The sequence below is a fragment of the Mastomys coucha genome, unplaced genomic scaffold (genome assembly GCF_008632895.1).
Source record: "Mastomys coucha isolate ucsf_1 unplaced genomic scaffold, UCSF_Mcou_1 pScaffold18, whole genome shotgun sequence".
NCBI classification, from domain to species: domain Eukaryota; kingdom Metazoa; phylum Chordata; class Mammalia; order Rodentia; family Muridae; genus Mastomys; species Mastomys coucha.
In genome coordinates, this window is record NW_022196900.1 from 19,178,722 (window position 1) to 19,194,481 (window position 15,760).

General features: G+C 41.6%; 1 protein-coding gene across 8 annotated transcripts in view; it reads left to right on the forward strand.

The window, feature by feature from the left end:
* The window catches only part of Musk (muscle associated receptor tyrosine kinase), a 96,584-nt gene extending 81,439 nt beyond the window's left edge, over positions 1-15,145 (forward strand). For all 8 annotated transcript variants that reach the window (XM_031377497.1, XM_031377491.1, XM_031377492.1 and 5 more), the window contains 4 exons: positions 8,203-8,401; positions 8,816-9,007; positions 10,630-10,778; positions 13,874-15,145. In XM_031377497.1, the coding sequence (XP_031233357.1) occupies positions 8,203-8,401; positions 8,816-9,007; positions 10,630-10,778; positions 13,874-14,556 (1,223 nt within the window). In that variant the 3' untranslated portion in view covers positions 14,557-15,145. The remainder of the gene's footprint in view (positions 1-8,202; positions 8,402-8,815; positions 9,008-10,629; positions 10,779-13,873) is intronic.
* Positions 15,146-15,760: the final 615 nt, after the last annotated feature.

Genomic DNA, 15,760 nt, shown 5'->3' on the forward strand with positions numbered 1-15,760 from the left:
GGCTCAGCAGTAAACGCCTTGACCCACTGAGCCATCTTCATGGTCACGCTTTTTGGCTTCTTAATAAATTGCAAATATCACTACTAGTTCATTTGGGGTGGAATTAGAGGGATTTAAAAAAAATCCTTCTTTATCTTTGCCTCATTTTCTACTTGCTCAAACATGGGAACTAGGGTTTCAGAAGTTTCTGGGTTGGTTTTACTTTAGTCTCTTTTGCTGAAGTGAAACGCCTCCTTGAACACGTCATGACTGTGCCATATTTACATTACTCTGTGCTGAGCAGACCGTTGGTGTCTTCTGTGGGATGTCGCATACCTTCCAGGCAGAGTCAGCAGGGAACAAGCCCTCTGTTTCAAAGCTTTAGAAGAAGAGAAGCGCAATCTGGTTTATTCTAGTCATGGAGAGCTATGTTCTATTCATTTTCTTGTCCCTTCCAACTTTCTCATCATTCAAGTACCTGGAGAGTGACAAACCGATTAGTATGGTAGGTACACAGCCTCTCTTAAGTCCCTGTCTTAGTCAGGGTTTCTTCCTGCACAAACAGCATGACCAGGAAGCAAGTAGGGGAGGAAAGGGTTTATTCAGCTTACATTTCCCACATTGCTGTTGATCAGCAAAGAAAGTTAGGTCTGGAACTCAAGCAGGTCAGGAAGCAGGAGCTGATGCAGAGGCCATGGACAGATGCTTCTTTCTGGCTTGCTCAGCCTGCTCTCTTATAGAACCCAAGACTTCCAGCCCAGGGATGGCACCACCCACAATGGGCCCTCCCTCTCTTGATCACTAATTGAGAAAATGTCTTATGGCTAGATCTCATGGAGGCACTTCCTCAACTGAAACTCCTTTCTCTGTGATAACTCCAGCCTGTGTCAAGTTGACACACAAAACCAGCCAGTACACCCCTCCAACAGCCCTATGAAAGTACGTGCCATGAACATGCTCCATTTTACATTCTAGTTAATATAAGAAACAGATCAACTGACTTGTCCCACATGACCTGCCTAGTGTTGGGGTAAGCCGGTTTCCAAGCCCCAGTCTGTCTGATTCTGGCTACATCATCAAAGTCTAATTTTTACATTGTTATAGCTTATGCTTCTCTGTTATCTTCTTTTTAAAAAATGTATTTATTTATTCACTTACAACCCAGTGTCAGCCCTTCCTCTCCTCCCAGTACCCCCTCATAAAAGTCCTCCCCCACCCCCCTTTCCGGATCTTTAAGCACCCCTCTGGGTATTGCTCCCCCATCCCTGCACAACAAGTCACTGCTGGATTAGGTGAATCCTCTCCCACTGAGGCCAGACAAAGTGGACAATTTAGGGGAACAGGATCCATAGGCAGGCGAGCAGACAACAGACTCAGGGACAGCCCCTGTTCCAGTTGTTTTGGGATCTGCATAAAAACCAAGCTGCTTATCTCCGAGTGTGTGCTCGCTCTTGGGTTGGTGATTCAGTCTCTGGGAGCCCCCAAGAGTCCAGGTTAGTTGACTCTATTGGTCTTCCTGTGGAGTCCCTGTTCTCTTCATCTCCCTCAATCCTTCTCCCAACTCTTCCATAAGACTCCCTGAACTCCATCTAATGCTTGGGTGTGAGTCTTTGCATGTCTTTCCATTGGCTGGATGGAGCCTCTCAGAGGACAGTATGCTAGGTTCCTGTCTGCAAGCATAACTGAATATCATTAATAGTGTCAGGGATTGGTTCTTACCCATGGCATGGGTCTCAATTTGGGGAAGTCATTGGTTGGCCATTCCTTCAATCTCTGCTCTGTCTCTGTCCCTGCACATCTCGTGGGCAGGACACATTTTGGGTTGAAGGTTTTTGTGGATGGGTTGCTGTCTATGTTCATAGCAGCTTTATTTGTAATAGCCAGAAACCGGAAACAATGTAGATGTCTCTCATCTGGAGAATGGATGCAGAAAATGTGGTATATCTGTACAATGGAATACTATTCAGCCATTCAAAACAAAAACACCATGAATTTCTCATTCAATTTCTCAGGCAAATATATGGAACTGGAAAATATGATCCTGAATGAGGTAACCCAGACTCAAAAGGACATGCATGGCATGTACTCACTTATAAGTGGATATTAACCATAAAGTACAGGATAACTAGTTATAATCAACAGACCCTTAGAACCCAAATAACCAGGAGGGCCTAAGGGAGGATGCTTAAATCTTTCTCAGAAGGGGAAACAAAATAGATATGAAAGGTAGGTCTATGGAAGGAGGGAACTGTGTGGCAGAAGTTATGGGGAGGGGAGTGAGGCAGGGAGAATCATATGTAGGGAGAGCAGAAGAGAGAAGGGGGATTGGCAGTGGGAAGGCAATCTCTAGGACTTGCCAGAGACCTGGGATGGAGAGAGGCCCCATAACATCTATGGGGGCAACTCTAGCTCAGACTCCTAGCAGTGGGGGATATGGATCCTGAAGTGGCTACTTCCTGTAGCCAGGCAGGACTCTCAGTAGAGGAATATTATCTTCTTTTTTAATTTCCAAGACTTCACATGAAAAGCTTGCCTGATTGTTGAAACTGATTCATTCTAAAAGAGATGTCAATGGCTTCTCACATTGTTAGAAGTGATTCTGTAGACATTCCTGTAGATAAGAATGTTTCTAATTTTACATCATCCAGATAACTTTACAAGCTCTTAATCACCATTTAGATCAATATATGATTTGCTTCTAAAATTCAGTTTCCATAAAGATCAGCCACTATTTTGGCCATAAATGAAGTGAAAGAGGGAGGGAAGAAAGAAGGGAGGAAAGAAAGGAGGAAGGGAGAGAGGGTTTGCAATGCATTAATATTTTAATCATTTAAAATAATGATTTGGATCCTTCTCTCAGGATGGGGAAGCTAGGAACTCATTGAAACAGATTCTGAAGCAACTGACTCTCTTCTGCATTGTCTCTGCAGGCTTTCCCAACTAAAATTCACTCCATTAATTGTGAAAACATTCTGGCCATATTGAACTATATATACTTGGTCCATTATAGCTCTAATAGCTGTTTTTAGTTGAGTTTTGTTTTGTTTTTTGTTTTTGTTTTTTTAGTTTTTGGTTTTTGGTTTTTGGTTTGGGTTTTTGGTTTTTGGTTTGTTTTTTCCCATTCCTCTTGTTCGCCCTTTGTAGCACTGACATTAAGACTATCTGGAGAATATGCCCTATCTCCTAGTTTCTTCCTCTTTACATTAAACATCCCCAATTCCCAACTTTTTCTGTGAGGTGAGTTCCAACGCCCCTGCCTTCGTGTCACCCTACACTGGCAGTAGTAGGATGGAGGATGTTCAGAACTGAATGCAGATCATGGTATATGAAGACTTAGAATGCAGTCATTCTCTGGGATGAAGGCTCGTTCTTTCATTGGTGTAGAGTAAACTCATGCCATCTGCCAATGAGTGTCTCTATGGGATTGGGGAGGTGGCTCAAATAGGAGAGTGCTTGTTGTGCAAGCCCAAAGATGTGAGTTCAATCCCCAACACACTTGTAAAAGAGAAGACTGATGGCCTGCACTCAAGCCCAGTGCTGGAGAGGCAGAGATGGGGATTCCTAGGACTCAGTTTTTACTTATTTTGAGCTAGTTCTTTTTCTACTGGTCTACAAAAGTCAGATTCTAGTTTTTCCTTTACACTCTTCACTCTGCCCAACCATAGAACCTTTAGAATCCCCAGTGAGAGCCTCAGAACACACTGTTTATCTCCTCCTTTGTTTCCCCAGCACCACTGATTTTTCCTTGAATGACTATCTCTCTTGATTCTTCTGTAGATAATTAGATGAAGGTCCCAGTCATGGCATCATTATCTATTTAGGGTTAGAAACACTATATTATTATTACTATTACAATTTTAGTAGTAGTAGTAGTAGTAGTAGTAGTAGTAGTAGTAGTAGTAGTAGTAGTAGTAGTTTGGAAATCTCAGATTCAGATGGTCTTTACTTAAGAAATGTTTTGTGTATTTTCTCAAAGGAGGTCTTAAGAGAGAAGCTTTGAGGGGATGAATATCATCCAATAGTCTTATCTTACCTCAATCACTGAGGTAAAATAGCAAAATATAAAAGACCTCGAATGATGCTGCAAGTCTAGAGCCAGTCTGTAGAAGTAACTATCTTTTCTACCTTCTAGTTTGGAAAATAAAAAAAGTTTCATATGTCTGGCTTTTTTTTTTTTTTTTTTTTTTGTAATTTGTTTTTGTTGTTTGTTTTCTGTCAAGACTGAAGCTTTTAGATTTTCTCTTTACCTGTGAGATGTGTGGTAGGAATCCTACCCAATGGTGTGCATCAGACATCTCTTTCTGACTCCTTGGGAGGTCATAACAGGAGCTTGTGATCAGCCATGCTGGGAATGATGTCATGGAGGTCTGGGTTGCAGCTGAGATATCTTCCTCACGCACAAAGCTGACCAACTCCTGTGGCTTTCTCCACTTGCTTCAGGGCAAAGGACAGATAACTCTGATTGGCTTGTGAAACCTTCTTATGACCCAAAGCTGATATCTGCCTTAACTGTAGATATTTCCACCTGCAGCAACGAAACCATCAGGTGCGCTTTTGGAGAAGCGCAAAGCAGCTCGGTTCCCACCCAGCACATATGATTTCTTCTTGTAAAACACTACCTACTCACCCACATCCTACTCAACTCTTATAACGGCCCCCTATGCAGCCATCTTAGATTTGGCCTGTTAAGATACAACAGCAAAACACACTAGAGGGAGCAGCTTGTGAGCCACAGACATGTTTCTCTGCGTTTTGGGAGCTGGCTGTCCAGGATTAAGGCATAGGCATATTGGTGTCAGGCAAGGACTATATATGTGGTTGCAGTAGATCAGCTTCACTTCAGATATTGCTATCTTCTCACTGTAACCCAGCGTGGCAGGAGGCCTCTCAGATCTCTTTGAAAACGGTGTGAATCACATATGGCTTTTCAAGAGACATAAATGCTCGGACTATAGCAGCTTTCTACTGGTGTTGTCTCTTCAGTATGTATATCTAATTTAAATTTACATTAGAAGACGTATGCGTGCCTGAACCATACTGTTACTGCCCCTACATGTTCTTGAGTATCCCATTACTACTTTTGTAACATCCTCTTTCATTATGTTGCTAGCAGTCTGCTTATTGACTAGTCCACAAAGCTCCTGATCATAAAAGCCATTAACAATAATCAGTATGCTAGTGTATAGATGAATGAATATTTGGTGATCATAGGAAAAAAAAGATAAAGTTATAAAATTTATTAAAGAAAAATTAAGGCTAAAAAGGAAATTTAATGGAAATCCAATTTAGTCATTTGGCTCCAGAGAGGCAATTGACATGGCTCTGGAGAAAATCAGAGAAATTTGTTCTTCTGAGCAATCAGAGAATCATAATAGAACTACCCGGAGAGGAAGAAATGTTTGACCCACACAGCAGAACCCCTGGTCAAACCATGTAAATTCTTTCATTTCAAAAAAATAAATCTTACAGAATAATCATGAATTTTTTAGGAACCCATCATTAAAATCTATTTTTATAATAGTTTGATGCTTGTATGTATGTGGGTGTGAGTGGGTGGTTTTTGTATGGGTATGCACATCTGTGTGTGGGTAGGTGCACCTGGGCACGCATATGTGAAGACCAGACATTGATGTCCATCATCCATTGATGACCATCTTATTTTTTGGATGCAGCTACTCACCCATTGGTTAGATGAGCCAGGCAGGAAGCTCTGGGACCCAGCTGTCTGTGCCCAGCGCTGGGGTTACAAACACATGGCATCACACTCTGCTCTCCACTTGGGCTCTGGAGATCTTTATTCTTAGGTAGCAAAGGCTTTATCCAGTGAGCCAATTTTCTGATATTTTCTGAGAAAAGATTACTCATATATTTCCTGATTTTACCATATCAACTTCACTATCTCATATATTATATACACTATGTATAGCTCTGTAAAATTCAGATATAAAAACAGATATTAATCTATATCTGAATAATGATTCCTACTTTTTTTTTAGAATGGGAAGTTAGCTGACTCTTTCAAACCTTCCTTTGGATTGTAGAAGCTAAGGTTGACTGTGGGCCAGTGTTAGGACCTGGGAAGATGAAACCCACCACGACTATGCCTTGATAAGGCAGGCTGTCACCATCTCACTCGGATGTTTACTGCAGAATGGAGTTCTTCCTAAATCCCAGCAGGGACCGTATTTGACTTCTACAGTTCAAAAACACTTTGCTTGGTCAATGGTAGCCAGGGGTATTCACTATGTCCACTCCTAGACTAGAAGTCATACATAAACACCCCCTATAACCTGTACTTTCCTGAACATTGTGTCTCAAATGGCCCTGGGCACTTCCTGTATTAAAGGTTTTCTTTTGTTCAGTTGGAAGTGCTGAGCTGTCTGTCCCCACTCCAAACTAAAACGGCAGACTCTAGCACTATTTACAACTGTCACTTTAAAAATGTCCTTAGCTCCTGTTAAAATATGGATTTTTCTTTTGTGTTTTTGATTTTTTATATTAATTAATATCTTCCTGCTTGTGAAACCTATGTTCTCTTCCTGTGTTGGGATCAGTCAGCAACTGCTCACTTAGGCACTTCTAGAGCCGTCAGATGACTGGTCTGTGTATTTTGTGTATACACACCTTTTGTGTATTTTCTGGGTTGCACTATTAGTACTGAAGATTCCTTAACAGGTTGAAATGATGTTCCCCAGCTGGGGCATGCAGTGATAACTAGAATCTTACCTCTCCCAAGTCTCTCAGAGTAGGTTTGCCATTACACAATGGTTTTTAAAGGTAATTTCTTGCTTATGGTTCTACTCATGTATATTTTTTAATTCAAATTTGGTAACTACTACGTTCCTGTTATTTTCTCTAAGATTTTTAAATGTAAATTGCATAATCATGTACTGCTTTGTCTTTATTGATCTGTGACTCTCTTGCGATAACCCTCTTCTTTCTTAATTGCTGCATTCATGGCTTTGTTGTCTTCTCCAGTTAAAATTCCACTCATCAAACCATGTTCTAAATATTTAAAAGACTACAAATGTTACTCTTCTCTGTCATTTGTGGTATGTGTGGTCTCCCTTAGCAACCTCTGCTTGCATATGGGTTCCATTGTGTCTCCTGTTTCTGTTTGTTCTCAAGAGTTCCTGTTTCTCGTCTTAAGTCTCACATTCTGCCCATCCTCTTCCTCATGTCTAACAGAACCAGATCTAACCATGAGTTTATCAATAAGTACAATTTTGGACAAATTTCCTACATGACATTAAGACGTTTATTTTCTGACCTATAACAATGACAACTTTTAATATTTTTAACCAGAAGAGTTACAGATCTTTCTTTTTCCTCATAGTCCTGTTGGATTTCATTTAATCCCTCACTGTATTCATTTTTTTGTGAGAGAACAGAGCTTTATGATTTATGGTTTTGAAATTTATTGAGGTTTTTCTCTGTGGCCTGGCATTAGCCACTCTGTTGGTGTTTCCCAGATATTTTTAAGAAATAATCTCTCTTTTTAAGATACAAAGTTGATTCTTAGATGTCAAGATTCCTTATGGTCGTGTGTAAAATATTCTGTGTCCATGCTTTTGTCTTTATTCACTATACACAGAAGAGTCAAGGTATGTGTGCTCAGGTCGTTTAAGTATCTCTACCATGCTCACAAACTGCAAGCAGATCAGCAGAAGTGCGGTACCTGCTGATTTCCAGCACAAGGCAGATCTCACCTGCTTTTAAATCTCAGCCTCTTGCATAGGAGTCTGATGAGAGTTTAAGGTTTAGGTGAATTGGTTTCTGCTCCTTTATGTTCCTATGATTTCATTTTTTATCTTCATTATTTTTATTATTTATCAACTTGCTACACACACACATACACAAACACTTATTTCAAATGTTATCACCTTCACCTTCAGTCTCTACATGAAAACATTTTTGATGGTTTTTCGTGTATAATTTTCTGAGCGCTGTCAGTCATACACAGTAAATAAGGGGCCTAAACCTGGGGTTTGCATTTCTTTTAGGAAAGCATAGTTCTCCTCCGGATCTCCCCTTCCTTGCAAATGAACCTTACTGGATTATTAACACTACACTTTATACATAGACAACAGAGGAGAGCCTGATACACTCTAGAGAAGCCGATACTCTAGCATACTCTTATGGCTGTGGTAGTGAGGGCTTCAGTACAAAAACTGATTTTTAAAGCTTCCAAAATAAGCACAAAGAATTCTCTTTTGCTTGCAGCATTCCCATCAATAGCATCCTCCAGGCCGAGCGCGGACATTCCAAATCTGCCTGCCTCCACTTCTTCCTTTGCCGTCTCGCCTGTGTACTCCATGACCGTCATCATCTCCATCGTGTCCAGCTTTGCCGTGTTTGCTCTTCTCACCATCGCTGCTCTCTATTGCTGCCGAAGGAGAAAGGAGTGGAAAAATAAGAAAAGGTGAGGATTGCAGCCCTATCCCTGTACTCACTTTTGGAATTGGGGGGCGGGGGTGAGAAGTGTCAATCACACCACCATGATCTCACTGCCATCTGTACCCTGGCTTTACAATTAGACAACCCTACTTTGAAATTTTAAAAGGCCACATGTACTAAAGTCAGTTTTTATATAGCAGATAGAACTTCAATCATCATTTGGATGGAAAGGGCTACTCCTGTATCCTGTCTTCTCCTGCTGCTGCTACTGTTAGGGATAGTGACAAAATGTCTTATTGACTGAAGACCAAGCAACGTACTTTCTTGTTCTCAAGCCCAAGAGTCTCCAGCCATCTTAGCCCTATGTATCTTCAAGTATCTTTAAGGATCTAGGGTGTAAGTGCAGAGGCATTGTTGATTGTGCCCCTCTCACCCGCAGAGAGTCGACAGCGGTGACCCTCACCACATTGCCTTCTGAGCTCCTGCTGGATAGGCTCCATCCCAACCCCATGTACCAGAGGATGCCACTCCTTCTGAATCCCAAGCTGCTCAGCCTGGAGTATCCGAGGAATAACATCGAGTATGTCAGAGACATCGGAGAGGGAGCGTTTGGAAGGGTCTTTCAAGCAAGGTAAAGTTAACTATGGGAGAAAAAAAATCTCTGCTAGCATTTACTGTGCTTGAAAAGTTATCAGATTATTAGACTTGCTTACTGTGGATACAAGTTATTATCAGGTCATTCAGTTCTTTACATCATGTGTTTGAACTGAATACTGTTTTGTAAGCTTTTATTTTTTTATTTTACCTGTGTTGGGCTTTTGCCTGCATCTATGACTGTGATGTGGGTGCAGTGCCCTCAGAGGCCAGAAGAGGGCGTTGAATCCCCTGAAACTGGAGGTACTTACAGATGCGTGCAAACCACTCTGAGTCCCCTGGAAAAGAAGTGTTCTAAGTTGTCTCTCTACCTCCACATGCTTTATAGTAAATCCTAACATCCCCCTTTCACTAGAACATAGCATGTCTAGAACAAAATGTAGTTTGCTGAATATAAATATATAATTTATAGGAAATCCCATGAGCAGTTTATTAAAAATTACTAGTAATCTAATTATCTTTTCTTTCTAGAAAATAATTTTCATGTTTTAACCATAATTTCTTACATTGCTTTGGTAATAATCCCTATTTATTTCTTTTTTATTTTTCTCTTGTCAATCTCTGCTTCATTTAAAGTTTCCTTTGAATTAATGTTTGCGAACTCAGAGTATGACTTCTGTGGACATTAAATAGACATTTATAGAAAAACAAAACAAAGAATAATGTAAAAATTCAAAAACTCACTGAGTTTGGAAAAGGGATGTATATTACAGTCAATCATTGCCCATTTTGTTTGAAATGGAATAAAATACCGACTCTGTGTGGGTACGAATCCACAGACACAGAGCTGGGCAACAGAATGTTGGCTTGGATTTTTCTTTCTTTTTTGAGAAAGGGTTTCTCTGTATAGCCTGGCTGTCCTGGAACTCACTCTGTAGTTCGAGGCTGGCCTCGAACTCAGAGATCCACCTGTCTCTGCCTCCCAAGTGCTGGGATTAAAGGCGTGAGCCACCACTGCCTGGCTGTTGGCTTGGATTTTATCAGGTGGTCAGTCTCATCCTTGAGCAGATGTAATCCTACTTCCTCTGAAAAGTAGCCTTGATATTGGGGTTACATTTAAAGTGAAATTTCACATATATACTATTCAATTGGCAAGATGCAACTTTATGCTGTACTGGGGGAAGACAGATAAGCAGTCAGCCATAATCTTCACCCTCAAGGAATTTAGATTCAGGATAACCAGTAGGGCATTACAATGGAATATTCCCCCCTCTCTCTTTCCTTCCCTCCCTCTCTCTCTCCCCCTCCCTCTCCCTTTCTTTCTCTCCCCCTCTCTCCCTCTCCCTCTCCCTCTCCCTCTCTCTCTCCCTCTCTCTCTCCCTCCCTCTCCCTCTCTCTCTCTCCTCCCTCTCTCCCTCTCTCTCCCTCCCTCCTCTCCCTCTGCGTGTGCACACGCATGCTGTAGCCTCTTGCTGATTAAGTAATTGTCAAACATATCCTGTGTTAAGAATAGCTAGTGGATTTCTTATTTGCATCAAGAAATGTAAGCATGACTTACTGTTGTCTTCCTTCCCTTTGTGGCTCTGGAAAAGTCTGCATATATGTGAGTAGATATAATCTTGGGGGTAAAATCACCCCTACCTGTGGTCTGTCCCTCAGGGCCCCAGGCTTGCTCCCTTATGAACCTTTCACTATGGTGGCTGTGAAGATGCTAAAGGAAGAGGCATCTGCAGACATGCAAGCGGATTTTCAGAGGGAGGCAGCCCTCATGGCGGAGTTTGACAACCCCAACATTGTGAAGCTCTTAGGTATGGAAACATAACTGAGGAAGGTTTGTTCCTCAGCCAAGAGGTTTTCTAAGCTTCTCTCTTTTTGTCTCTTACTTATTTTATTTATCCCTTTGCCTTACTCTCTAGTCAGTGTGATTTGTTTCTTCCTTTCCTAATTTAGCTTCTTCCCCTACTTCCCAAAATTCCTTCTACCTCAGATTCCAGGACTCTCTGTGTTTCACAGATACCACTCTGATTCCATCAATTCCAATTTTCTGTCTTTGGTGCCTCTTTTCTGGTTCAAATTTTTTTCAAGTGTCTCCAAATGAAAAAAATTCCCTTGACACTAATTCACCATCACAAAATCACAAAATTAATTAAAGGCTTCTCTCTCTCTCTCTCTCTCTTTCTCTCTATATATACATATATACATATATATAATCACTTTATCCATTTTATTTTTCTTAACTAGAATACCACAATTTAAATAATATTTTTATTCATTTTATGTCCTCATTTCATCACAGATTCATAAATTTAACACATATAATAGTTTATATATTTACACAGAAATAAGCAAAACTTTCAGAATTCCTGGCCTTGTAGAGCGTACATTCTTTATGGGAGATAGCAGGAGTGAGCATGTATAAATGTGGCTTCTATTCCTCCTGATTTGTTTTAAAACTCAAAGCAAAGGAAAGGTTTTTGGAATATGAGCTGCAGTGGGCATGTGACATTTGTGTAGAGACCTGGCAGAGGTGAGAAGATGGCAGTGGAAACGACTGAGGAATGAGATGCACCTGCACAGGCCCCAGAGCAAGCTTATCCAGTGCTTACAGAATACAGATGGAGTTGAAAAGGTTACCAGTGAGTAAAGTATCCATGGCACAAACATGACAGCCTGAGTTTGGATTCCCAGAACCCTGCCACAGTAAAACATGCCTATAAATGCTGGGCAAGTAGAGACAGGAGTATCCCTGGGCCTTGAAGTCAGCCAGCCTAGTGAAATTGGTGAGCTTCAGGATCAGGAGACTCTATCTTAAGAACATGAGGAGCAATTAAGAAAGACACTAGACACTGGTGTTCATACTCCAACACTCATACATGTACACATGCACCTGCACACACATATACTCTTACACACAAACATTAACCATGTACATATGAGAGAGTCAAAGGAGGAGGAGGAGAAAGAGGAGGAGGAAGAGGAAGAGGAGGAGGAAGAGGAGAAAGAGGAAGAAGGAGAAGAAGAAATGGAAAAGTGATGGGGCTTGCTTGAGAATTATATAAGACTAGATCAGCTAGTAAATGCAGTGGGGAGATCGGAAGATCCTACTAGGCCTTCATACAAAATATCAAGTGAATATTTTGGTAGAATTGAGTGGGAGAATTAGTCTTCCTTAGGGACAAGCTCACCAAGTCTTTTCCAGTACCAGCTGGTCAGCCTTGAAAACATTCATACAAGTAACATATAGACTGGCCAGGTTGTACTTAGAAATACATTTGTATTATATACATGGACATATATGTATATAATAACAATGCAAAAAGGGGACCAGGAAAGAGGGGAAATTATATAATTATAGTATAATCTCAAAAATTAAAGAAAAGCCCTTGCTTTTAAAATGGGGATCAATAGAAAGTCTAAGCCATGAAGTGCCAAGCCATAGTATGAAGTTATTGACAGGTTTTTTTTTCTGCAACATCTCTGTCTGGATTGTTGAGCAGAGTTGGACAGGACAGTGAAAGCAAGAAGATAGGGAATGTTGTCTTTCAATGTGCAGAAGGATCTTGCTAGGGAGTGGTGGCAAGGTAGTGAGAAGAGACTGGGGTCAGTGTGCAATTCTGAGGTGGAGCTAAATAATGCCTGGAGAGAGCAAATGTGAGCTATGCAACAAGGAGGGGTGGCAAGGAGAAGACAAGACATAGTTTGGCTGAATTTCGGAGTGAGGATAGTGAAGCAAAAACCAGGAGTTAGAACCCTCCACAAGAGTTGAGAACACAGTGGGAAGGCCTACTACATTCATCTAAACCTCTTATTCACCACTGATGGGGCTCAGAAAATATAACAATAGAGCTTAAAAGAGACAGACAGTATGTTTCTTTTTAAAATTTTTGTTTATCTTAAAAGACCTTGACAATGATCTACAATCAGAACCAAACTGAGACACTGTTTTGTTGCAAAAGAATTTGAACTGTTCCTTCAAATGTTGATACACTCGTATCTGTGTCTGCAACTTTACAACATCCCTGCTCTGGGGCATGGTTCCAACTCAAGCCAGGTACACTGACTTGCGGTTACTGCTCAGTGTGTTTCTATATCACTAGTAAGAGTGTCTCTCAGATTTATTACCCAACAAGAACTAAGATTGATTCACAGTGTCTGTAATCCCAGTGCTTGAGGTAGAAGAAGGTTCAGGAGTTCAAAGTCACAGTTGCCCACAAGTAGATCTGAAGACAGCCATAGACTCTGTCACACACACACACACACACACACACACACACACACACACACCATTTTCTCTTGCAAGAAATATGTTGTCTTGGGCTTTCTAATGTAAGAAATCTTTCAAATCAAATTAACTCGTGTAACAACACCAAAGTCATCTAATGATTGTTGACAAGCCCAAAAGAAGAGGCTGTAGGAGGCACTGGAAGTGTGACCAACACTTGATTTCCTCTTTAGTGTATACACATTAAATGCCTCATACATTCCCAGCAAATACCTATTCCTGAATCCTCTTACCATATGTTACTGTGTACCTGCTGTCCAGACAGCTGGCCAGTCTGAGTGATTTAAAGAATCAGAGGGCATGATCTCTCCTCCAAGAGATAGAATGTTGAGGAACATCACTAGTACGATGAATGAGCATGAAGTCAGGTGATAGTATACGTGGAAAGATAGCAGAGGGAAAATTTAAGAATCAAGGAGTCAGAAATCGTCATGCCCCTGAAAGAAAAATACACCAAATCTTACCAGGTAACAGGATGTTTAAGTAAAGAAGTGGGAGTCAGACTATGACTAACACCATCCATAAGCGGGGCACCATTCTTTCTAGTCTGGTCCTTTGATTTTGGTGTGTTCTATCCTCGTGAAAAGACTCCGTCTAACTATGATGTTATTTTGACTGCAGGTGTATGTGCCGTTGGGAAGCCGATGTGTCTGCTCTTTGAATACATGGCCTATGGCGACCTCAATGAGTTCCTCCGAAGCATGTCTCCGCACACTGTGTGCAGCCTCAGCCACAGTGACCTGTCCACAAGGGCTCGGGTGTCCAGCCCTGGTCCCCCACCACTGTCCTGTGCAGAACAGCTCTGCATTGCCAGGCAGGTGGCAGCTGGCATGGCTTACCTTTCAGAGCGCAAGTTTGTCCACCGGGACTTAGCTACCAGGAACTGCCTGGTTGGGGAGAACATGGTGGTGAAAATTGCTGACTTTGGCCTCTCCAGGAACATCTACTCTGCAGACTACTACAAAGCTGATGGAAATGATGCCATCCCTATCCGCTGGATGCCGCCCGAGTCTATCTTCTACAACCGCTACACCACGGAGTCAGATGTATGGGCCTATGGTGTGGTCCTCTGGGAGATCTTCTCCTATGGACTGCAGCCCTACTATGGGATGGCCCATGAGGAGGTCATTTACTATGTGAGAGATGGCAACATCCTTGCCTGCCCTGAGAACTGCCCCTTGGAACTGTACAATCTCATGCGCCTTTGTTGGAGCAAGCTGCCTGCGGACAGACCCAGTTTCTGCAGTATCCACCGGATCCTGCAGCGCATGTGCGAGAGAGCAGAGGGAACGGTGGGTGTCTAAGGTTGAGCATGCTCAAACAACACCCAGGAGGCTCTTTTCAGATCGTGAGCTAGAGGAATCCTACAGCAGAGGCTGGGTAACAACAGATAGTTAACACTCAGATATCACATGCCAGTCGATTGTTTGCCAGGAGAAACAGATGGTGGACCCACAGAGTTGAAGAGCCACGCCACATTGAAATAAGAAGTTGGAGATACAGGCTAGGAAAGGGAACAGCAGGTAGCTCTTCTACCTCAAAGGGATGGTTTCTAATACATATTGCATAATAAGAACATCCCTGGTTATGTTCCTACATCATCCCCAGAGCCAGACTGTTGTGCTTAGGTTGTATCCAAAGCTGGGATGGGCAACTTCATTTTTAACGGAAGACATCCTGCCCATTGCAAAAACAGCATGTCTTTGTGTATATTTAGGTAAAGGATGGAAAAGTAAAGATAGGACTCTAGTTTTCCATCATTCAAGACACGTGGCAGGTTCTTTCTGTTGTTTACTTCTTTCTTGCACAGAATATGTAATCTTGGATTTGCATTCTGGAATTGGGTATCTAGTTTACTGATAGACTTTTGAAGAATAAAAAGTGGAAAGCCTGCAGGCTCTGTGCTGACTGCAATTCCTGGCCCCGTTCTCTGTCTGTTCTCCAGAGGTCCTTTGTGGATGTGACTCACCTCATTCCTCCTATTGGTATTTTTTTTTCCTTAGGAAAAAAATATTTCAGAACGTATCAGTCAGTCTACCTTTTTCTTTGAGAACTGTATTGGCACATCTTCATTAAAATAAGTAACAGATACAATTTTTTTTACCTCTGTCAAGTATCACTTTTCCTTCTGTCTGTTCTTGAATTTGCCATACAGTAATTCTGTTGCCACAGGCCACTAACTATTGTAAAGCATGAGGTGTAATATTGGAGGATATTGCAAGATGGTTTGTGGTTCCACACTATTTCACAAGAAATGTCTCCGTGAATTCTGATGTGCTATTTTTGCAAGCCATTTTTGATTTATTGGTCATATGATTAGCAGTGTGTGGCTTCTTAGCTTCTGCACAGTGAATCCTGGACTCAGGTCCCCCAGTGCTTAAATTTCTCAGTGAAGACCTCCCCACAGACATAAGGACTCTATGGGCATGATTTATAATCTATATGTGGTCTCAAGCCTATACGGTATGCCTTGTTATTTTCCTAAGGGCTTTCAATGAATAGGAAGAA